The 23,355-nt window shown below is 45.0% G+C and overlaps 2 protein-coding genes and 1 long non-coding RNA gene across 7 annotated transcripts in view; 1 reads left to right on the plus strand and 2 right to left on the minus strand.

Moving 5' to 3' along the window:
- The first annotated feature begins 275 nt into the window (after positions 1–275).
- LOC118938377 lies at positions 276–1,612 on the plus strand. Its single transcript, XR_005035677.1, has 2 exons — positions 276–1,194; positions 1,455–1,612. It is a non-coding gene; the product is annotated as an uncharacterized LOC118938377 (long non-coding RNA).
- A 1,722-nt stretch (positions 1,613–3,334) lies between these two features.
- On the minus strand, positions 3,335–5,883 carry LOC118938107. Its single transcript, XM_036939799.1, has 3 exons — positions 5,830–5,883; positions 4,134–4,801; positions 3,335–4,076 (listed from the first exon to the last, which is right to left on the minus strand). Exons 1-3 carry the CDS (start codon positions 5,881–5,883, stop codon positions 3,842–3,844), a joined length of 957 nt encoding a protein of 318 aa, XP_036795694.1. The 3' UTR covers positions 3,335–3,841.
- Positions 5,758–23,355, minus strand: part of LOC118938378 (neuronal-specific septin-3-like) — a 182,279-nt gene continuing 164,681 nt past the window's right edge. For all 5 annotated transcript variants that reach the window (XM_036942107.1, XM_036942108.1, XM_036942110.1 and 2 more), the window contains 5 exons: positions 20,330–20,447; positions 17,421–17,516; positions 15,181–15,277; positions 10,183–10,234; positions 5,758–6,089 (listed from right to left, as the gene is read on the minus strand). In XM_036942107.1, coding sequence (XP_036798002.1) covers positions 5,897–6,089; positions 10,183–10,234; positions 15,181–15,277; positions 17,421–17,516; positions 20,330–20,447 — 556 coding nt within the window. In that variant the 3' untranslated portion in view covers positions 5,758–5,896. The remainder of the gene's footprint in view (positions 6,090–10,182; positions 10,235–15,180; positions 15,278–17,420; positions 17,517–20,329; positions 20,448–23,355) is intronic.

The following is a 23,355-nucleotide window of genomic DNA, read 5'->3' on the forward strand; positions in this document are numbered from 1 at the left end:
CTCTCCCCCTCTCTCTCTCCCTCTCCCTCTCCCCCTCTCTCTCTCTCCCTCTCCCCCTCTCTCTCTCTCTCTCTCCCTCTCCCCCTCTCTCCCTCTCCCCCTCTCTCTCTCTCTCTCCCTCTCCCCCTCTCTTCCTCTCCCTCCCTCTCTCTCCCTCTCTCCCTCTCTCTCTCCCTCTCCCTCTCCCTCTCCCCCTCTCTCTCTCTCTCCCTCTCCCCCTCTCTCCCTCTCCCCCTCTCTCCCTCTCCCTCTCTCTCCCCCTCTCTCCCTCCCCCCCCTCTCCCCCTCTCTCCCTCTCCCTCTCTCTCTCTCTCTCTCTCCCTCTCCCTCTCCCTCTCTCCCCCTCTCTCTCCTTCTGTCTAACAGAGGAAGAGTCCAGGGATATGTTCAATGTATTTTTTTCCCACATGGTGACCAACCCAACAGGTTAAAACTCTGTACTGATGAATAAGACACTGTATAATAATTCTAACAATAAAAGTATGTTGTAAGTCCTTCTGATTGACACAAGAGGAACATGTTCAGAGGGTTAAAACACATCAGTCTCCAGAACACTGTCAACAACTGGGAGGGACACTGGTCTGTTACGTAGAGCATCTGAAGACTGGACAGAAACATGCTTTTCAGAAGGTCTATGGAGGGAAAACAGTTGATGACTGAACATGTGACTTCTATCCAGGTCTCCATTGGTTCAACTGTTTCAGTTTAAACTGAGTTTACAGTTTAAACTGAGTTTACAGTGATCTGCCCGATACGGTATGGTGGCCTGGGAGGGACACTGGTCTATGGGGTATTTAGGGCCCGGGATTCCATCCATAGAGAGCTCTCGGCTATGCAGCTTTTACAGTGATCTGCCCGATACGGCGGTACGGTGGCCTGGGAGGGACACTGGTCTTTTACAGGCTCATGTTACTCTTAGGGACGACTGTACTCTACACCTCTTGTCTGTCTGCCACACTCCCTTACCTACATTCCTATATAATGGGTACTATTTTGGTATCTCTCTGTTTATTATTTGTGACACAGAGGTCATATGGAGATGTGTTTTGGAGGGTTTGTTTCTTTTATTATGTTTTGCTCATTTTGTTTTTGTGTAAATACTGATACTGTGGTGATGATATGAAACATTTGATTGGACAGGAGAGAAAGAGGTGTGGTGATTCTAATGGATTTGATTGGACGGGAGAGAAAGCGGTGTGGTGATTCTAATGGATTTGATTGGACGGGAGAGAAAGAGGTGTGGTGAATCTAAAGGATTTGATTGGACGGGAGAGAAAGCGGTGTGGTGAATCTAAAGGATTTGATTGGACGGGAGAGAAAGTGGTGTGGTGAATCTAAAGGATTTGATTGGGCCGGAGAGAAAGAGGTGTGGTGATTCTAATGGATTTGATTGGGACGGGAGAGAAAGAGGTGTGGTGATTCTGAAGGATTTGATTGGGACGGGAGAGAAAGAGGTGTGGTGATTCTAATGGATTTGATTGGGACGGGAGAGAAAGAGGTGTGGTGATTCTGAAGGATGGCTGCAGTGCCTTGTCAGAGAGCAGTTGTTGTTTTTTGACACGGTATTTGGTTCCAGTCTGCACCGTTTTAGTAAAAGTTGTACAAAACTAAACCGCGTGCCTCATCTCCTTCCTTTCATCCTCCTACGTTGCCATTTTAGCCAAGGCTTTTATTCAAAGCAACTCACAGTGGTGCGCACCTGCATTTTTATACACATGTGACAACAATTGTTGTTGTGATGCAACTGATATTTATGTGAAGGTTTGTCCCCCAACACTTTTTATGCAGATAACCTGCCACTCTTATCACGACGTCTGTGCCAAACGCGTTGTACATCGGCCGTACAACTTGTGTACGTGGCCTTATAGGGAGAACCTCCATTGCGGTTTCCGTGATCCCTTGCGTCCTCTCTCTCTCTCTCTCTCCTCACCACCTCCTCAAAACCCATTGGATGAGAAGGTCAGAGAGGTCCCTCCTGTTTGGCATTCTCATCCAACGGGGTTTTTGAGAAAGAGGCGAGGAGAACGGGCTTTGAGGAATCCAGGAAATGCGATGGTGATTCTCCCTGTTGTTTGTGAGTTGTGAGTCACAGGGGCCCCACCACTCAGACGTGTAACAGGGACAATCATTTGATGGTAGATCAACGGTGTTTATTCATGTGTAAAACAAGGGTCTATCAGGAGGCAGCGTACAGAACATTAGGCTACAGCACTATAAAACATCAGAGACAGGAGATAAACAACAACACAAACATTGTCCCGTCATGGGTGGGTGTGTGTGTGTGTGTGTGTGTGTGTGGGTGTGTGTGTGTGAGTGTGAGTGTGTGTCTGTGTGTGTGTGTGTGTGTGTGTGTGTGTGTGTGTGTGTGAGTGTGTGTGTGTGTGTGTGAGTGTGTGTGTGTGTGTGTGTGTGTGTGTGTGTGTGTGTGTGTGTGTCTGTGTGTGTGTGTGTGTGTGTGTGTGTGTGTGTGTGTGTGTGTGTGTGTGTGTGTGTGTCTGTGTGTATGTTATAGGCAGCCCACAGCTGAAGAGGCTATGTACCAGGTCAACACTAGGTATGTAAATGAGGGAATCGATGTACCTTTTTTAATGGACAACAGTGGGTCGATCTAGTGATCGATCGGGTCTAAAAACAGACAGCTAAAGAAGAGGCAGTCAGTCTGTGAGGACTGGACAGGCTTTAAAATGGGGAAAAACACACACACACACGGTTGTCACAGGACCCGTTTCCCCAACACAGATTAAGCCTATAGTCCCAGACTACGAGACACTGGAGAAGGCTTATAGGACGAAGTGGGCTTTAATCTGTGTGAACGGAAAAACGTTCCTCCTAGCATCACATTTCACATGTCAACGTTAAAACAGGACGTTTGGGGGTCTCTAAGTTACAGTTGCCTAACATTCAAAGCCATAAAACAGAGGAGAGTAAACTGGTCTAATCTAATCCTGTCTGCATCATTTATTGTTATCTCCCATAACATAGTATCATTGAGAGCTACTGGGAATTTTGCAATCCGAGACACTTTGGTGAGAGAGAGAGAGTACAGTTTGTGTCCTCTTGTCTCCTGACTCCCGGGGTCATTCCTCCACTTGGCCTCTAGGTGGAGCCCTCTCTCCAAACAGCACAGCAAGCCATCGGGGAAGGAGACAGAAGGGATCTATAAAGGAGGTCCCTCTATACACCACACAGAAAGACCCCTGGAGGTAAACTGGACTGTGTACGTATGGATGGACACGTGTGTATGGATAGGTATGTGTGGATCGACGTTTACCGCAGGTGGAAAAGGGAACAAAACAAAAAAATAATTTTCTGGAAAAAAAATACATTTTCTTTTTTTTTTAAAGTCAACATGCGTATTAAATGAAATGCAGCGCCTGAATATATTACAGGCCTACGCCCGTGTTATAGAGAGAGGATCATAAACCATACACAGGCTAGGCTACGGCTCTGACAGTATTCAGACGGTGTTATAGAGAGAGGATCATAAACCATACACAGGCTAGGCTACGGCTCTGACAGTATTCAGACCGTGTTATAGAGAGAGGTTCATAAGCCATACACAGGCTAGGCTACGGCTCTGACAGTATTCAGACCGTGTTATAGAGAGAGGTTCATAAACCATACACAGGCTAGGCTACGGCTCTGACAGTATTCAGACCGTGTTATAGAGAGAGGATCATAAACCATACACAGGCTAGGCTACGGCTCTGACAGTATTCAGACCGTGTTATAGAGAGAGGTTCATAAGCCATACACAGGCTAGGCTACGGCTCTGACAGTATTCAGACAGAGTTTTAGAAAAGGCTGCCATCCTTTGAGAGATGAAGAAACGGGGAGGAATTCAAGCAAAGCCACATTGCAGGATTTCACACAGTAGCAAACAGACCACGAACTCATTGCACGGAGGACAGAGTGTCTGCAGGTTTTCGCCCCAACCCTCGTTCTTGCTGGAGGAATTAAGGTCACTAATTAGTAAGGATCTCCCTTCATCTGGTTGTCTAGGTTTTAATTGAATTGGGAAAAAACAAAAACCCACAGACACTCGACCCTCGGTAGAATACAGGAGGCTGCAGCTGAATGGACGTGGGTACTGTAGAATACAGGAGGCTGTAGCTGAATGGACCTGGGTACTGTAGAATACAGGAGGCTGCAGCTGAATGGACGTGGGTACTGTAGAATACAGGAGGCTGTAGCTGAATGGACGTGGGTACTGTAGAATACAGGAGGCTGCAGCTGAATGGACGTGGGTACTGTAGAATACAGGAGGCTGCAGCTGAATGGACCTGGGTACTGTAGAATACAGGAGGCTGTAGCTGAATGGACCTGGGTACTGTAGAATACAGGAGGCTGTAGCTGAATGGACCTGGGTACTGTAGAATACAGGAGGCTGTAGCTGAATGGACGTGGGTACTGTAGAATACAGGAGGCTGTAGCTGAATGGACGTGGGTACTGTAGAATACAGGAGGCTGTAGCTGAATGGACCTGGGTACTGTAGAATACAGGAGGCTGTAGCTGAATGGACGTGGGTACTGTAGAATACAGGAGGCTGTAGCTGAATGGACCTGGGTACTGTAGAATACAGGAGGCTGTAGCTGAATGGACGTGGGTACTGTAGAATACAGGAGGCTGTAGCTGAGTGGACCTGGGTACTGTAGAATACAGGAGGCTGTAGCTGAATGGACGTGGGTACTGTAGAATACAGGAGGCTGTAGCTGAATGGACCTGGTACTGTAGAATACAGGAGGCTGTAGCTGAATGGACGTGGGTACTGTAGAATACAGGAGGCTGTAGCTGTGTTACCTACAGTATACTGTAGAAACAGGAGGCTGTAGCTGTGTTAGCTACAGTATACTGTAGAAACAGGAGGCTGTAGCTGTGTTAGCTACAGTATACTGTAGAAACAGGAGGCTGTAGCTGTGTTACCTACAGTATACTGTAGAAACAGGAGGCTGTAGCTGTGTTAGCTACAGTATACTGTAAATCACTCTCAGGCAGGTGATTCCAGTATTCTGAATTCCAGGGTAGTATGAGTGTAAACAATGATACTGCATAAACATAATATATATGTATTGCAGAAACAACATTGTCTGAGCACATAACACACCTCCTCCTCTCTCTCCCCTCTCTGTTTTCTCTCTCTCTCTCTCTATCCTCCTCTCTCTCTCCATCTCTCACCCTACCTCTCTCTCCCTCTCTCTGTTTTCATTTCTCTCTCCATCCCCCACTCTCCCCCTCTCCATCCATCAATCTCCCCCTCTCCATCCATCAATCTCCCCCTCTCCATCCATCAATCCCCCCTCTCCATCCCTCACTCTCCCCCTCTGTTTTTCTCTCTCCATCCCTCACTCCCCCTCTCCATCTCTCACTCTCCCCCTCTGTTTTTCTCTCTCCATCCCTCACTTTCCCCCTCTCCATCCCTCACTCTCCCCCTCTGTTTTTCTCTCTCCATCCCTCACTCTCCCCCTCTCCATCCCTCACTCTCCCCCTCTGTTTTTCTCTCTCCATCCCTCACTCTCCCCCTCTCCATCTCTCACTCTCCCCCTCTGTTTTTCTCTCTCCATGTATCTCTGCTCTTCCAGCCCTGTGTGACCCTGCTTCCAGGAAATATAAACTCATTCTGAGAAAATATATTCATATATGAAGTTTAAATGCATTTCTTATCAATAATGTCTTTAGTAAAACTCAATAAAATGTTCAAAATCCAAGGTGTGGTGGCCACCGAAAACATCTCTCCTTTGTTAAAAAAAAAGTTCCTCTTTCTTTCTTTCGCTCTCTTTCTCGTGTTCCGATTGGGGGAAACAGTCGACCAACAATTTTGCAGTCAAAACAGGAAACAGGAAGCTGTGAGCAGGAAGCTGGAGCTGCTGCTGTGTGCGACGCATTCTGTGGTCCCCCTCAGAGGTGGCTCTCTGATTCGCTCCTGTCCGAGGTTCCATTGGTTCCGTTGGTTCCGTGGGTCCCGTTCTCCATTGGAAAGCAGGACAGGGCCAGACCGTGGACGGTCAGGTTACTCTCGTTCAGTCTCCTGACGCGGAATGTCTCATAGTGGATGTTGTGGGTCACGTCCTTCAGGTCCTGCAGGTGGGACCTTTAAGGACACACAGACAAACACAAAAACACTCATTTATTTGCATGTTTATTTGTGTAAATAGGTTAAAATATACAATGTTGTAGACAAAAACACAAACAGCATCAGGGCAGATAGACAGCTGAACAACAGAGGATTAAGGATAGACAGCTGAACAACAGAGGATTAAGGATAGACAGCTGAACAACAGAGGATTAAGGATAGACAGCTGAACAACAGAGGATTAAGGATAGACAGCTGAACAACAGAGGATTAAGGATAGACAGCTGAACAACAGAGGATTAAGGATAGACAGCTGAACAACAGAGGATTAAGGATAGACAGCTGAACAACAGAGGATTAAGGATAGACAGCTGAACAACAGAGGATTAAGGATAGACAGCTGAACAACAGAGGATTAAGGATAGACAGCTGAACAACAGAGGATTAAGGATAGACAGCTGAACAACAGAGGATTAAGGATAGACAGCTGAACAACAGAGGATTAAGGATAGACAGCTGAACAACAGAGGATTAAGGATAGACAGCTGAACAACAGAGGATTAAGGATAGACAGCTGAACAACAGAGGATTAAGGATAGACAGCTGAACAACAGAGGATTAAGGATAGACAGCTGAACAACAGAGGATTAAGGATAGACAGCTGAACAACAGAGGATTAAGGATAGACAGCTGAACAACAGAGGATTAAGGATAGACAGCTGAACAACAGAGGATTAAGGATAGACAGCTGAACAACAGAGGATTAAGGATAGACAGCTGAACAACAGAGGATTAAGGAGAGACAGCTGAACAACAGAGGATTAAGGATAGACAGCTGAACAACAGAGGATTAAGGATAGACAGCTGAATGAAGGATGATGGACAGACAGCTGATATGATGAAGGACAGACAGCTGATATGAAGGATGATGAAGGATAGACAGCTGAATGAAGGATGATGGACAGACAGCTGATATGATGAAGGACAGACAGCTGATATGAAGGATGATGAAGGATAGACAGCTGATATGATGAAGGATAGACAGCTGATATGATGAAGGATAGACAGCTGATATGAGGAAGGATAGACAGCTGATATGATGAAGGACAGACAGCTGATATGATGAAGGATAGACAGCTGATATGAGGAAGGATAGACAGCTGATATGATGAAGGACAGACAGCTGATATGGTGGATGATGAAGGATAGACAGCTGATATGATGAAGGATAGACAGCTGATATGATGAAGGACAGACAGCTGATATGATGAAGGATAGACAGCTGATATGAGGAAGGATAGACAGCTGATATGATGAAGGACAGACAGCTGATATGATGAAGGATAGACAGCTGATATGAGGAAGGATAGACAGCTGATATGATGAAGGACAGACAGCTGATATGATGAAGGATAGACAGCTGATATGAGGAAGGATAGACAGCTGATATGGTGGATGATGAAGGATAGACAGCTGAAATGATGAAGGACAGACAGCTGATATGATGAAGGATAGACAGCTGATATGAGGAAGGATAGACAGCTGATATGATGAAGGACAGACAGCTGATATGAAGGATGATGAAGGATAGACAGCTTATATGATGAAGGACAGACAGCTGATATGATGAAGGACAGACAGCTGAAATGATGAAGGACAGACAGCTGATATGGTGGATGGTGAAGGATAGACAGCTGAAATGATGAAGGACAGACAGCTGATATGATGAAGGATAGACAGCTGATATGAGGAAGGATAGACAGCTGATATGATGAAGGACAGACAGCTGATATGAAGGATGATGAAGGATAGACAGCTTATATGATGAAGGACAGACAGCTGATATGATGAAGGACAGACAGCTGATATGATGAAGGACAGACAGCTGATATGGTGGATGGTGAAGGATAGACAGCTGAAATGATGAAGGACAGACAGCTGATATGATGAAGGATAGACAGCTGATATGAGGAAGGATAGACAGCTTATATGATGAAGGACAGACAGCTGAAATGATGAAGGACAGACAGCTGATATGATGAAGGATAGACAGCTGATATGGTGGATGATGAAGGATAGACAGCTGAAATGATGAAGGATAGACAGCTTATATGATGAAGGACAGACAGCTTATATGATGAAGGACAGACAGCTGATATGATGAAGGACAGACAGCTGATATGATGAAGGACAGACAGCTGATATGGTGGATGATGAAGGATAGACAGCTGAAATGATGAAGGACAGACAGCTGATATGATGAAGGACAGACAGCTGATATGGTGGATGATGAAGGATAGACAGCTGAAATGATGGATGATGAAGGATAGACAGCTGATATGATGGATGATGAAGGATAGACAGCTGAAATGATGAAGGATAGACAGCTGATATGATGGATGATGAAGGATAGACAGCTGATATGATGGATGATGAAGGATAGACAGCTGATATGCTGGATGATGAAGGATAGACAGCTGATATGATGAAGGATAGACAGCTGATATGATGGATGATGAAGGATAGACAGCTGATATGATGAAGGACAGACAGCTGATATGGTGGATGATGAAGGATAGACAGCTGAAATGATGAAGGACAGACAGCTGATATGATGAAGGACAGACAGCTGATATGAGGAAGGATAGACAGCTGATATGATGAAGGACAGACAGCTGATATGAAGGATGATGAAGAATAGACAGCTTATATGATGAAGGACAGACAGCTGATATGATGGATGATGAAGGATAGACAGCTGATATGATGAAGGACAGACAGCTGATATGATGGATGATGAAGGATAGACAGCTGATATGATGAAGGACAGACAGCTGATATGATGAATGATAGACAGCTGATATGATGAAGGATAGACAGCTGATATGATGGATGATGAAGGATAGACAGCTGATATGATGGATGATGAAGGATAGACAGCTGATATGATGGATGATGAAGGATAGACAGCTGATATGAAGGATGATGAAGGATAGACAGCTTATATGATGAAGGACAGACAGCTGATTTGATGAAGGACAGACAGCTGATATGATGAATGATAGACAGCTGATATGATGGATGATGAAGGATAGACAGCTGATAAGATGAAGGACAGACAGCTGATTTGATGGATGATGAATGACAGACAGCTGATATGATGAAGGACAGACAGCTGATATGATGGATGATGAAGGATAGACAGTTGATATGATGAAGGACAAACAGCTGATATGATGGATGATGAAGGACAGACAGCTGATATGATGAAGGACAGACAGCTGATATGATGAATGATAGACAGCTGATATGATGGATGATGAAGGACAGACAGCTGATATGATGAAGGATAGACAGCTGATATGATGAAGGACAGACAGCTGATATGATGGATGATGAAGGATAGACAGCTGATATGATGAAGGACAAACAGCTGATATGATGAATGATAGACAGCTGATATGATGAAGGATAGACAGCTGATATGATGAAGGATAGACAGCTGATATGATGAAGGATAGACAGCTGATATAATGGATGATGAAGGATAGACAGCTGATAAGATGAAGGACAAACAGCTGATATAATGGATGATGAAGGACAGACAGCTGATATGATGGATGATGAAGGACAGACAGCTGATATGATGAAGGATAGACAGCTGATAAGAGGATGATGAAGGATAGACAGCTGATATAATGGATGATGAAGGATAGACAGCTGATAAGAGGATGATGAAGGATAGACAGCTGATATAATGGATGATGAAGGACAGACAGCTGATATGATGAAGGATAGACAGCTGATAAGAGGATGATGAAGGATAGACAGCTGATATAATGGATGATGAAGGACAGACAGCTGATATGATGAAGGATAGACAACTGAACAACAGATGATGGAGGCTTGGACCTCTAGACCACCCCAGGCAGCATAGCATGTGTGTACATGTGATCCAGAGGCAGAGGCCTGGACCTCTACACCACCCCAGGCAGCATTTGTGTGTACATGTGGTCCAGAGGCAGAGGCCTGGACCTCTAGACCACCCCAGGCAGCATGCGTGTGTACATACATGTGGGGGTGAGTGGTTGTATGTGTAACTGGAACTCACCTAATCAGCAGATCTCTCAAGTTGGTAAACTCACAATGTGCCACGTTTTCAACTATGGACAGACAGAATAGAACAGACAGATTAAAACAGGTTAAAACCAGTCATTGCACCACATCCATGGAACACCAGCCCTTTCTCTCTCTCTCTCTCTCTCTCTCTCTTTCAATTCAATGTCAATTGAAGGGATTTATTGTCATTGAGTAACATATGTTTACATTGCCAAAGCAAGTGAAATAGATAATAAACTAAAGTGAAATAAACAAATAAAAAAATGTACAGTAAACATTACATTCCAAAAGAATAAAGACTTTAAATCTCTCTCTCTCTCTCTCTCTCTCTCTGTCTCTCTCTCAGTCTCTCTCTCAGTCTCTCTCTCTCTCTCTCTCAGTCTCTCTCTCTCTCTCTCTCAGTCTATCTCTCTCTCTCTCAGTCTCTCTCTCTCTCTGTCTCTCTCTCTCAGTCTCTCAGTCTCTCTCTCTCTCTCTCTCTCTCTCGCTCTCTCTGTCTCTCTCTGTCTCTCTCTCTGTCTCTCTCTCTCTCTCTCTCTCTCTCTCTTGTAACACGTCTGCTTCCTGCTCTGCAACTTCCTCATTAGTAACACTAGAGGGCAGTGGAGCACATGACTCCAGAATTAAACTGCATTGGGATATGATGTTTTATTTAACCTGGCCTGTCAGTTAAGAACCAATTCTTATTTAATAATGACGTCCTTCACCGGCCAAACCCTCTCTCCTAACCCGGACGACGCTGGGCCAATGGTGCGCCGCCCTATGGGACTTCCGGTCACGGCCGGTTGTGATACAGCCCGGGATCAAACCGGGGTCTGTAGTGAGACCGCTGCCCCACTCGGGAGCCCTATATGTGGTTTATTTTATGGACAACAGTGCTGCATATACCAGCCTCATATTATTATTATTACTACTACTCATTATGCATATACCAGCCTCATATTATTATTATTACTACCACTCATTATGCATATACCAGCCTCATATTATTATTACTACTACTACTCATTATGCATATACCAGCCTCATATTATTATTATTACTACTACTCATTATGCATATACCAGCCTCATATTATTATTATTACTACCACTCATTATGCATATACCAGCCTCATATTATTATTACTACTACTACTCATTATGCATATACCAGCCTCATATTATTATTATTACTACTACTCATTATGCATATACCAGCCTCATATTATTATTATTACTACTACTCATTATGCATATACCAGCCTCATATTATTATTACTACTACTACTACTCATTATGCATATACCAGCCTCATATTATTATTATTACTACCACTCATTATGCATATACCAGCCTCATATTATTATTATTACTACCACTCATTATGCATATACCAGCCTCATATTATTATTATTACTACTACTCATTATGCATATACCAGCCTCATATTATTATTATTACTACTACTCATTATGCATATACCAGCCTCATATTATTATTACTACTACTACTCATTATGCATATACCAGCCTCATATTATTATTACTACTACTACTACTCATTATGCATATACCAGCATCATATTATTATTATTACTACCACTCATTATGCATAATATTATTACTACTACTACTCATTATGCATATACCAGCCTCATATTATTATTACTACTACTACTCATTATGCATAATATTATTACTACTACCACTCATTATGCATAATATTATTACTACTACTACTCATTATGCATATACCAGCATCATATTATTATTACTACTACTACTCATTATGCATATACCAGCCTCATATTATTATTACTACTACTACTCATTATGCATAATATTATTACTACTACCACTCATTATGCATAATATTATTACTACTACTACTCATTATGCATATACCAGCATCATATTATTATTATTACTACTACTCATTATGCATATACCAGCCTCATATTATTATTACTACTACTACTCATTATGCATATACCAGCCTCATATTATTATTATTACTACTACTCATTATGCATATACCAGCCTCATATTATTATTATTACTACTACTCATTATGCATATACCAGCATCATATTATTATTATTACTACTACTCATTATGCATATACCAGCCTCATATTATTATTACTATTACTGACCCTCTGTGATACCAGCCTCATATTATTATTACTATTACTGACCCTCTGTGATACCAGCATCATATTATTATTACTATTACTGACCCTCTGTGATACCAGCATCATATTATTACTGCTACTCATTATGCATATTATTATTACTACTACTCATTATGCATAATATTATTACTACTACCCACTATGCATATTATTATTACTACTACTCATTATGCATATTATTACTACTCATTATGCATATTATTACTACTCATTATGCATCTTATTATTACTACTCATTATGCATCATATTATTACTACTACTCATTATGAATACTATTATTACTACTCATTATGCATATTATTATTACTGCTACTCATTATGCATATTATTACTACTCATTATGCATATTATTATTACTACTACTCATTATGCATATTATTATTACTACTCATTATGCAAATTATTAATATTACTACTCATTATGCATATTATTAGTACTACTGCTCATTATGCATATTATTATTATTACTACTCATTATGCATATTATTATTACTACTCATTATGCATATTATTAATATTACTACTCATTATGCATATTATTAGTACTACTGCTCATTATGCATATTATTATTATTACTACTCATTATGCATATTATTATTACTACTAGTCATTATGCATATTATTATTATTACTACTCATTATACATATTATTATTACTACTATTCATTATGCATATTATTACTACTACTCATTATGCATATTATTATTACTACTACTCATTATGGAAATTATTATTACTACTACTACTCATTATGCATATTATTATTACTACTACTCATTATGCATATTATTACTATTACTACTCATTATGCATATTATTAGGTGTTCAGAAACAAAACTAAAAAATCCCAGTCAATGTCCACTCTATGATTTAGGCATATTATTAGTAATAATCCCAGTCAATCTCCACTCTATGATTTAGGCATATTATTAGTAATAATCCCAGTCAATGTCCACTCTATGATTTAGGCATATTATTAGTAATAATCCCAGTCAATCTCCACTCTATGATTTAGGCATATTATTAGTAATAATCCCAGTCAATCTCCACTCTATGATTTAGGCATATTATTAGTAATAATCCCAGTCAATCTCCACTCTATGATTTAGGCATATTATTAGTAATAATCCCAGTCAATGTCCACTCTGTGATTTAGGCATATTATTAGTAATAATCCCAGTCAATGTCCACTCTGTGATTTAGGCATATTATTAGTAATAATCCCAGTCAATGTCCACTCTGTGATTTAGGCATATTATTAGTAATAATCCCAGTCAATCTCCACTCTGTGATTTAGGCATATTATTAGTAATAATCCCAGTCAATCTCCACTCTATGATTTAGGCATATTATTAGTAATAATCCCAGTCAATGTCCACTCTATGATTTAGGCATATTATTAGTAATAATCCCAGTCAATGTCCACTCTATGATTTAGGCATATTATTAGTAATAATCCCAGTCAATGTCCACTCTGTGATTCAGGTTGTATGTATAAATATGGAAAATAAACTCAAAACATGAAACACATCATCCGTAATAATGTAAACACACTGGCCCTCTATGATAATGTGTTGATCATGTAAACACACTGGCCCTCTATGATAATGTGTTGATCATGTAAACACACTGGCCCTCTATGATAATGTGTTGATCATGTAAACACACTGGCTCTCTATGATAATGTGTTGATCATGTAAACACACTGGCCCTCTATGATAATGTGTTGATCATGTAAACACACTGGCCCTCTATGATAATGTGTTGATCATGTAAACACACTGGCTCTCTATGATAATGTGTTGATCATGTAAACACACTGGCCCTCTATGATAATGTGTTGATCATGTAAACACACTGGCTCTCTATGATAATGTGTTGATCATGTAAACACACTGGCCCTCTATGATAATGTGTTGATCATGTAAACACACTGGCTCTCTATGATAATGTGTTGATCATGTAAACACACTGGCTCTCTATGATAATGTGTTGATCATGTAAACACACTGGCCCTCTATGATAATGTGTTGATCATGTAAACACACTGGCCCTCTATGATAATGTGTTGATCATGTAAACACACTGGCTCTCTATGATAATGTGTTGATCATGTAAACACACTCTCCCTCTGTGATAATGTATTTATAATGTAAACACACTCAACCTCTATGATAATGTGTTGATCATGTAAACACACTGGCTCTCTATGATAATGTGTTGATCATGTAAACACACTGGCTCTCTATGATAATGTGTTGATCATGTAAACACACTGGCTCTCTATGATAATGTGTTGATCATGTAAACACACTCTCCCTCTGTGATAATGTATTTATAATGTAAACACACTGGCTCTCTATGATAATGTGTTGATCATGTAAACACACTCTATCTCTATGATAACGTATTTATAATGTAAACACACTCTCCCTCTATGATAACGTATTTATAATGTAAACACACTCAACCTCTATGATAATGTATTTATAATGTAAACACACTCTCCCTCTATGATAATGTATTAATAATGTAAACACACTCACCCTCTATGATAATGTATTTATAATGTAAACACACTCACCCTCTATGATAATGTATTAATAATGTAAACACACTCACCCTCTATGATAATGTATTAATAATGTAAACACACTCTCCCTCTATGATAACGTATTTATAATGTAAACACACTCACCCTCTATGATAATGTATTAATAATGTAAACACACTCACCCTCTATGATAATGTATTAATAATGTAAACACACTCACCCTCTATGATAATGTATTAATAATGTAAACACACTCACCCTCTATGATGCCCCATTTGGTTTTCCTGCCCAGGACCTTGTTCCCGTTTACCTGGTGTTCCTTGTCTGTCCCCACCACCGCAAACGGAATGTTTTCCTGCACACAGAATACCAGGAGAGGGGAAAGGTAAGAGAGGAGTACCAGAAGAGGACCAGACAGGGGAAAGGTAAGAGAGGAGTACCAGAAGAGGACCAGACAGGGGAAAGGTAAGAGAGGAGTACCAGGAGAGGACCAGACAGGGGAAAGGTAAGAGAGGAGTACCAGGAGAGGACCAGACAGGGGAAAGGTAAGAGAGGAGTACCAGGAGAGGACCAGACAGGGGAAAGGTAAGAGGGGAGTACCAGGAGAGGACCAGACAGGGGAAAGGTAAGAGAGGAGTACCAGGAGAGGACCAGACAGGGGAAAGGTAAGAGGGGAGTACCAGGAGAGGACCAGACAGGGGAAAGGTAAGAGAGGAGTACCAGGAGAGGACCAGACAGGGGAAAGGTAAGAGGGGAGTACCAGGAGAGGACCAGACAGGGGAAAGGTAAGAGAGGAGTACCAGGAGAGGACCAGACAGGGGAAAGGTAAGAGAGGAGTACCAGGAGAGGACCAGACAGGGGAAAGGTAAGAGAGGAGTACCAGGAGAGGACCAGACAGGGGAAAGGTAAGAGAGGAGTATCAGGAGAGGGGAAAGGTAAGAGAGGAGTACCAGGAGAGGACCAGACAGGGGAAAGGTAAGAGAGGAGTACCAGGAGAGGAGTACCAGGAGAGGACCAGACAGGGGAAAGGTAAGAGAGGAGTACCAGGAGAGGACCAGACAGGGGAAAGGTAAGAGAGGAGTACCAGGAGAGGACCAGACAGGGGAAAGGTAAGAGAGGAGTACTAGGAGAGGGGAAAGGTAAGAGAGGAGTACCAGGAGAGGGTGAAGGTAAGAGAGTTGTACCAGGAGAGGACCAGGAGAGGACCAGACAGGGGAAAGGTAAGAGAGGAGTACCAGGAGAGGAGTACCAGGAGAGGACCACACAGGGGAAAGGTAAGAGAGGAGTACCAGGAGAGGAGTACCAGGAGAGGACCAGACAGGGGAAAGGTACGAGGGGAGTACCAGGAGAGGACCAGACAGGGGAAAGGTAAGAGAGGAGTACCAGGAGAGGAGTACCAGGAGAGGAGTACCAGGAGAGGACCAGACAGGGGAAAGGTAAGAGAGGAGTACCAGGAGAGGAGTACCAGGAGAGGACCAGACAGGGGAAAGGTAAGAGAGGAGTACCAGGAGAGGAGTACCAGGAGAGGAGTACCAGGAGAGGACCAGACAGGGGAAAGGTACGAGGGGAGTACCAGGAGAGGACCAGACAGGGGAAAGGTACGAGGGGAGTACCAGGAGAGGATGACCAGGAGAGGACCAGACAGGGGAAAGGTACGAGGGGAGTACCAGGAGAGGACCAGACAGGGGAAAGGTAAGAGGGGAGTACCAGGAGAGGAGTACCAGGAGAGGAGTACCAGGAGAGGACCAGACAGGGGAAAGGTACGAGGGGAGTACCAGGAGAGGACCAGACAGGGGAAAGGTAAGAGGGGAGTACCAGGAGAGGAGTACCAGGAGAGGAGTACCAGGAGAGGACCAGACAGGGGAAAGGTAAGAGAGGAGTACCAGGAGAGGAGTACCAGGAGAAGACCAGACAGGGGAAAGGTAAGAGAGGAGTACCAGGAGAGGAGTACCAGGAGAGGAACAGACAGGGGAAAGGTAAGAGGGGAGTACCAGGAGAGGAGTACCAGGAGAGGAGTACCAGGAGAGGAGTACCAGGAGAGGAGTACCAGGAGAGGATCAGACAGGGGAAAGGTAAGAGAGGAGTACCAGGAGAGGAGTACCAGGAGAGGAGTACCAGGAGAGGATCAGACAGGGGAAAGGTAAGAGAGGAGTACCAGGAGAGGAGTACCAGGAGAGGAGTACCAGGAGAGGAGTACCAGGAGAGGATCAGACAGGGGAAAGGTAAGAGAGGAGTACCAGGAGAGGAGTACCAGGAGCGGGGAAAGGTAAGAGAGGAGTACCAGGAGAGGAGTTGACACCAAACCCTGGTCCCAGAACTATACTGTTGTGTGCTTTGGCCAGTGAGTTCCTTTGACTATCGCTGCCAAACTGCTTTCAAGTGTGACTTGTAAAATGTGTGTGTGTGTGTGTGTGTGTGTGTGTGTGTGTGTGTGTGTGTGTGTGTGTGTGTGTGTGTGTGTGTGTGTGTGTGTGTGTGTGCGTCTGTGTGTGTCTCACCCTGATCTTGTCGTTGAGTATCCTGTCCTCTGGATCTTCGTCGTACTCAGTCTGAGGGTAGACCCGGATCCCATTGGCCTTCAGGTCCTGTCTTATCTACACAGGGGTCAGATGGCAGGGGTTACAGGGGTCATTCAGAGGTCATGAGGTCAACATGATGACACAGATGTGTACATGCTACTATTGTGTACGGGTGTCCCTGTTCCTGGATTACCCTCCTGTAGGTTTTAACTCCAACCCTGTTCCTGGAGAACTACCCTCCTGTAGGTTTGAACTCCAACCCTGTTCCTGGAGATACCCTCCTGTAAGGTTTTAACTCCAACCCTGTTCCTGGAGAGCTACCCTCCTGTAGGTTTTAACTCCAACCCTGTTCCTGGAGAACTACCCTCCTGTAGGTTTACACAGGGCTCTCTTACCCTGTTCCTGGAGATTCCCTCCTGTAAGGTTTTAACTCCAACCCTGTTCCTGGAGAGATACCCTCCTGTAGGTTTTAACTCCAACCCTGTTCCTGGAGAGATACCCTCCTGTGGGTTTTAACTCCAACCCTGTTCCTGGAGAACTACCCTCCTGTAGGTTTTAACTCCAACCCTGTTCCTGGAGAGCTACCCTCCTGTAGGTTTTAACTCCAACCCTGTTCCTGGAGAACTACCCTCCTGTAGGTTTACACAGGGCTCTCTCACCCTGTTCCTGGAGATACCCTCTTGTAAGGTTTTAACTCCAACCCTGTTCCTGGAGAGATACCCTCCTGTAGGTTTTAACTCCAACCCTGTTCCTGGAGAGATACCCTCCTGTAGGTTTTAACTCCAACCCCGTTCCTGGAGAGATACCCTCCTGTAGGTTTTAACTCCAACCCTGTTCCTGGAGCTAAATGTTAGAATTAAACAGCTATTGCCAACGTGCAATTGCTCAATGTGTATCAGAATCAGGAGGGTAGGTAGATCTCCGTAACAGGGTTGTAGAGCCCTGGTATAAACCTACAGGAGGGTAGGTAGATCTCCAGAACAGGGTTGTAGAGCCCTGGTATAAACCTACAGGAGGGTAGGGAGATCTCCACAACAGGGTTGTAGAGCCCTGGTATAAACCTACAGGAGGTTAGGTAGATCTCCAGAACAGGGCTGTAGAGCCCTGGTATAAACCTACAGGAGGGTAGGTAGATCTCCAGAACAGGGTTGTAGAGCCCTGGTATAAACCTACAGGAGGGTAGGTAGATCTCCAGAACAGGGCTGTAGAGCCCTGGTATAAACCTACAGGAGGGTAGGTAGATCTCCAGAACAGGGCTGTAGAGCCCTGGTATAAACCTACAGGAGGGTAGGTAGATCTCCAGAACAGGAACAGGGTTGTAGAGCCCTGGTGTAAACCTACTATAGTGTATGAGTGATAGATATGTTATAACCTAATGAATCTTCCATGGTCCTAGTCTCTAGACTCTCTCCCCCAGACTATCATCCCTACTCTCCTTCAAGAGACGGATTAGTTTACATCCAGACTTGGACGCTTGCCATGACCATCTCCCTCCCCCTCTCCCCCCTCTCTCTCTCCCTCTTTCCCATCTCTCTCTGTATCTCTCCCTCTCTCTCTCCTCCCTCTCTGTCTCTCTCTCGTTATCTTTCTCTTTCCCTGTTCTACTTTCTTTTTCTACCTAACTATGAAAGTATAAGTTAGCTGCTGCTATCACAAGCTCTTGCTCTCTCTATCTTCTCTATATCTGTGTCCTCTCTCCTTCTCTCTCTGTCTCTCCTCTCTCCCTCCTTCTTGCTCTCTCTCTCTCTCTCCTCCCTCTACGTCTCTCTGTCTCTCCTCACTCCCTCCTTCTCTCTCTCTGGCTCTCCTCCCTCTATGTCTCTCTGTCTCTCCTCACTCCCTCCTTCTCTCTCTCTATCATGGACCTCTGCACCTCTCCCAGCTCATGGCCCTTGAGCAATTTTAAATCTCCACTCAATCTTCTGAAGCTCATCTGTAAACACTTCCCTATCTTCATCTCCACACACTGTTTCTATCTCCCTGTGCTCTCTCTCTCTCTCTCTCTCTCTCTCTCTCTCTTCTCTCTCTCGCTCTCTCTCAATCTTTTGAAGCATCTGTAAACACCACTAAATCTCCTCTACACACTTAGAATCTCTTTCTCCTCTCTCAATTCTCTCCCTCCTTCTTCTCTCTCATCTATAAACACATGTCCATCTCCTCCATACTCTCAGTGTGGTTGTCATTCCATTCCAGTGTAGATAGATCCTCCAACATTCCTCTCTAAAGTCAGTTGATGTGTATCTGTTTTAACTTGGTATTAAGGCAGGAGGTGGTTGTCCTCAGGTCGAGTCTGTCAGACAGTAGGTACAGAACGTTCCTCTCACCGTCAGGTCGAGTCTGTCAGACAGTAGGTACAGTATGTTCCTCTCACCCTCAGGTCGAGTCTGTCAGACAGTAGGTACAGTACGTTCCTCTCACCCTCAGGTCGAGTCTGTCAGACAGTAGGTACAGTACGTTCCTCTCACCCTCAGGTCGAGTCTGTCAGACAGTAGGTACAGTACGTTCCTCTCACCCTCAGGTCGAGTCTGTCAGACAGTAGGTACAGTACGTTCCTCTCACCCTCAGGTCGAGTCTGTCAGACAGTAGGTACAGAACGTTCCTCTCACCCTCAGGTCGAGTCTGTCAGACAGTAGGTACAGAACGTTCCTCTCACCCTCAGGTCGAGTCTGTCAGACAGTAGGTACAGTACGTTCCTCTCACCCTCAGGTCGAGTCTGTCAGACAGTAGGTACAGTACGTTCCTCTCACCCTCAGGTCGAGTCTGTCAGACAGTATGTACAGTACGTTCCTCTCACCCTCAGGTCGAGTCTGTCAGACAGTAGGTACAGTACGTTCCTCTCACCCTCAGGTCGAGTCTGTCAGACAGTATGTACAGTACGTTCCTCTCACCCTCTGTTTAAACTCTTGTCTCTCCTCCATGGTGAGTGTGTCTGCCTTAGCGATGATCGGTACGATGCTGACTATCTTCCCCAGCCTCTTCATGAACTCCACGTCTATGGGACGTAACCTACAGGGAACAGAAACAACACAAACAAATGTTAGTCCCAGCCCTGTACCCTCAGTCCCAGCCCTGTACCCTAGCCCCGGCCATGTCCAGTTCCAGCACCCTCAGCCTTGCCCAGCCTCAGCCCCAGCACCCTAGACCTAACTGGACTGGGGTAGGGAGAACTAACTGGACTGGGGTAAGAAGAACTAACTGGACTGGGGTAGTGAGAACTAACTGGACTGTGGTAGGGAGAACTAACTGGACTGGGGTAGGGAGAACTAACTGGACTGGGGTAGGGAGAACTAACTGGACTGGGGTAGGCAGAACTAACTGGACTTGGGTAGGCAGAACTAACTGGACTGGGGTAGGGAGAACTAACTGGACTGGGGTAAGAATAACTAACTGGACTGGGGTAGGGAGAAGTAACTGGACTGGGGTAGGGAGAACTAACTGGACTGGGGTAGGCAGAACTAACTGGACTGGGGTAGGGAGAACTAACCGGACTGGGGTAAGAAGAACTAACTGGACTGGGGTAGGGAGAACTAACTGGACTGGGGTAAGAAGAACTAACTGGACTGGGGTAGGGAGAACTAACTGGACTGGGGTAGGGAGAACTAACTGGACTGGGGTAGGCAGAACTAACTGGACTGGGGTAGGGAGAACAAACTGGACTGGGGTAGGGAGAACTAACTGGACTGGGGTAGGGAGAACTAACCGGACTGGGGTAGGCAGAGCTAACTGGACTGGGGTAGGGAGAACTAACTGGACTGGGGTAGGGAGAACTAACCGGACTGGGGTAGGCAGAACTAACTGGACTGGGGTAGGGAGAACAAACTGGACTGGGGTAAGAAGAACTAACTGGACTGGGGTAGGGAGAACTAACTGGACTGGGGTAGGGAGAACTAACTGGACTGGGGTAGGCAGAACTAACTGGACTGGGTTAGGGAGAACTAACTGGACTGGGGTAAGGGGAACTAACTGGACTGGGGTAGGGGGAGTTAACTGGACTGGGGTAGGGAGAACTAACTGGACTGGGGTAAGGAGAACTAACTGGACTGGGGTAGGGAGAACTAACTGGACTGGGGTAGGGAGAACTAACTGGACTGGGGTAGGGGGAGTTAACTGGACTGGGGTAGGGAGAACTAACTGGACTGGGGTAAGAAGAACTAACTGGACTGGGGTAGGGGGAGTTAACTTGACTGGGGTAGGGGGAGTTAACTGGACTGGGGTAAGAATAACTAACTGGACTGGGGTAGGGAGAACTAACTGGACTGGGGTAGGGAGAACTAACTGGACTGGGGTAGGGGGAGTTAACTGGACTGGGGTAGGGGGAGTTAACTGGACTGGGGTAGGGGGAGTTAACTGGACTGGGGTAGGGAGAACTAACTGGACTGGGGTAGGGAGAACTAACTGGACTGGGGTAGGGAGAACTAACTGGACTGGGGTCGGGAGAACTAACCGGACTGGGGTAGGGAGAACTAACTAGACTGGGGTAGGGAGAACTAACTGGACTGGGGTAGGGAGAACTAACTGGACTGGGGTAGGGAGAACTAACTGGACTGGGGTAGGGAGAACTAACTGGACTGGGGTAGGCAGAACTAACTGGACTGGGGTAGGGAGAACTAACCAGACTGGAGTAGGGAGAACTAACTGGACTGGGGTAGGGAGAACTAACTGGACTGGGTTAGGGAGAACTAACTGGACTGGGGTAGGGAGAACTAACTGGACTGGGGTAGGGAGAACTAACTGGACTGGGGTAGGGGGAGTTAACTGGACTAGGGTAGGGAGAACTAACTGGACTGGGGTAAGAAGAACTAACTGGACTGGGGTAGGGGGAGTTAACTGGACCGGGGTAGGGGGAGTTAACTGGACTGGGGTAAGAATAACTAACTGGGCTGGGGTAGGGAGAACTAACTGGACTGGGGTAGGGAGAACTAACTGGACTGGGGTAGGGGGAGTTATCTGGAGTGGGGTAGGGGGAGTTGACTGGACTGGGGTAAGGAGAACTAACTGGACTGGGGTAGGGGGAGTTAACTGGACTGGGGTAGGGGGAGTTAACTGGACTGGGGTAGGGAGAACTAACTGGACTGGGGTAGGGAGAACTAACTGGACTGGGGTAGGGAGAACTAACTGGACTGGGGTAGGGAGAACTAACTGGACTGGGGTAGGGAGAACTAACTAGACTGGGGTAGGGAGAACTAACTGGACTGGGGTAGGGAGAACTAACTGTACTGGGGTAGGGAGAACTAACTGGACTGGGGTAGGGAGAACTAACTGGACTGGGGTAGGCAGAACTAACTGGACTGGGGTAGGGAGAACTAACCGGACTGGGGTAGGGAGAACTAACCAGACTGGAGTAGGGAGAACTAACCGGACTGGGGTAGGGAGAACTAACTGGACTGGGGTAGGGGGAGTTAACTGGACTGGGGTAGGGGGAGTTAACTGGACTGGGGTAGGGAGAACTAACTGGACTGGGGTAGGGAGAACTAACTGGACTGGGGTAGGGAGAACTAACTGGACTGGGGTAGGGAGAACTAACTGGACTGGGGTAGGGAGAACTAACTAGATTGGGGTAGGGAGAACTAACTGGACTGGGGTAGGGAGAACTAACTGGACTGGGGTAGGCAGAACTAACTGGACTGGGGTAGGGAGAACTAACCGGACTGGGGTAGGGAGAACTAACCAGACTGGAGTAGGGAGAACTAACCGGACTGGGTTAGGGAGAACTAACTGGACTGGGGTAAGGAGAACTAACTGGACTCGGGTAAGGAGAACTAGCTGGACTGGGGTAAGGAGAACTAACTGGACTGGGGTAGGGGGAGTTAACTGGACTGGGGTAGGGGGAGTTAACTGGACTGGGGTAGGGAGAACTAACTGGACTGGGGTAGGGAGAACTAACTGGACTGGGGTAGGGAGAACTAACTGGACT

Source organism: Oncorhynchus mykiss, chromosome 13, assembly GCF_013265735.2.
Source record: "Oncorhynchus mykiss isolate Arlee chromosome 13, USDA_OmykA_1.1, whole genome shotgun sequence".
Classification (NCBI taxonomy): Eukaryota; Metazoa; Chordata; class Actinopteri; order Salmoniformes; family Salmonidae; genus Oncorhynchus; species Oncorhynchus mykiss.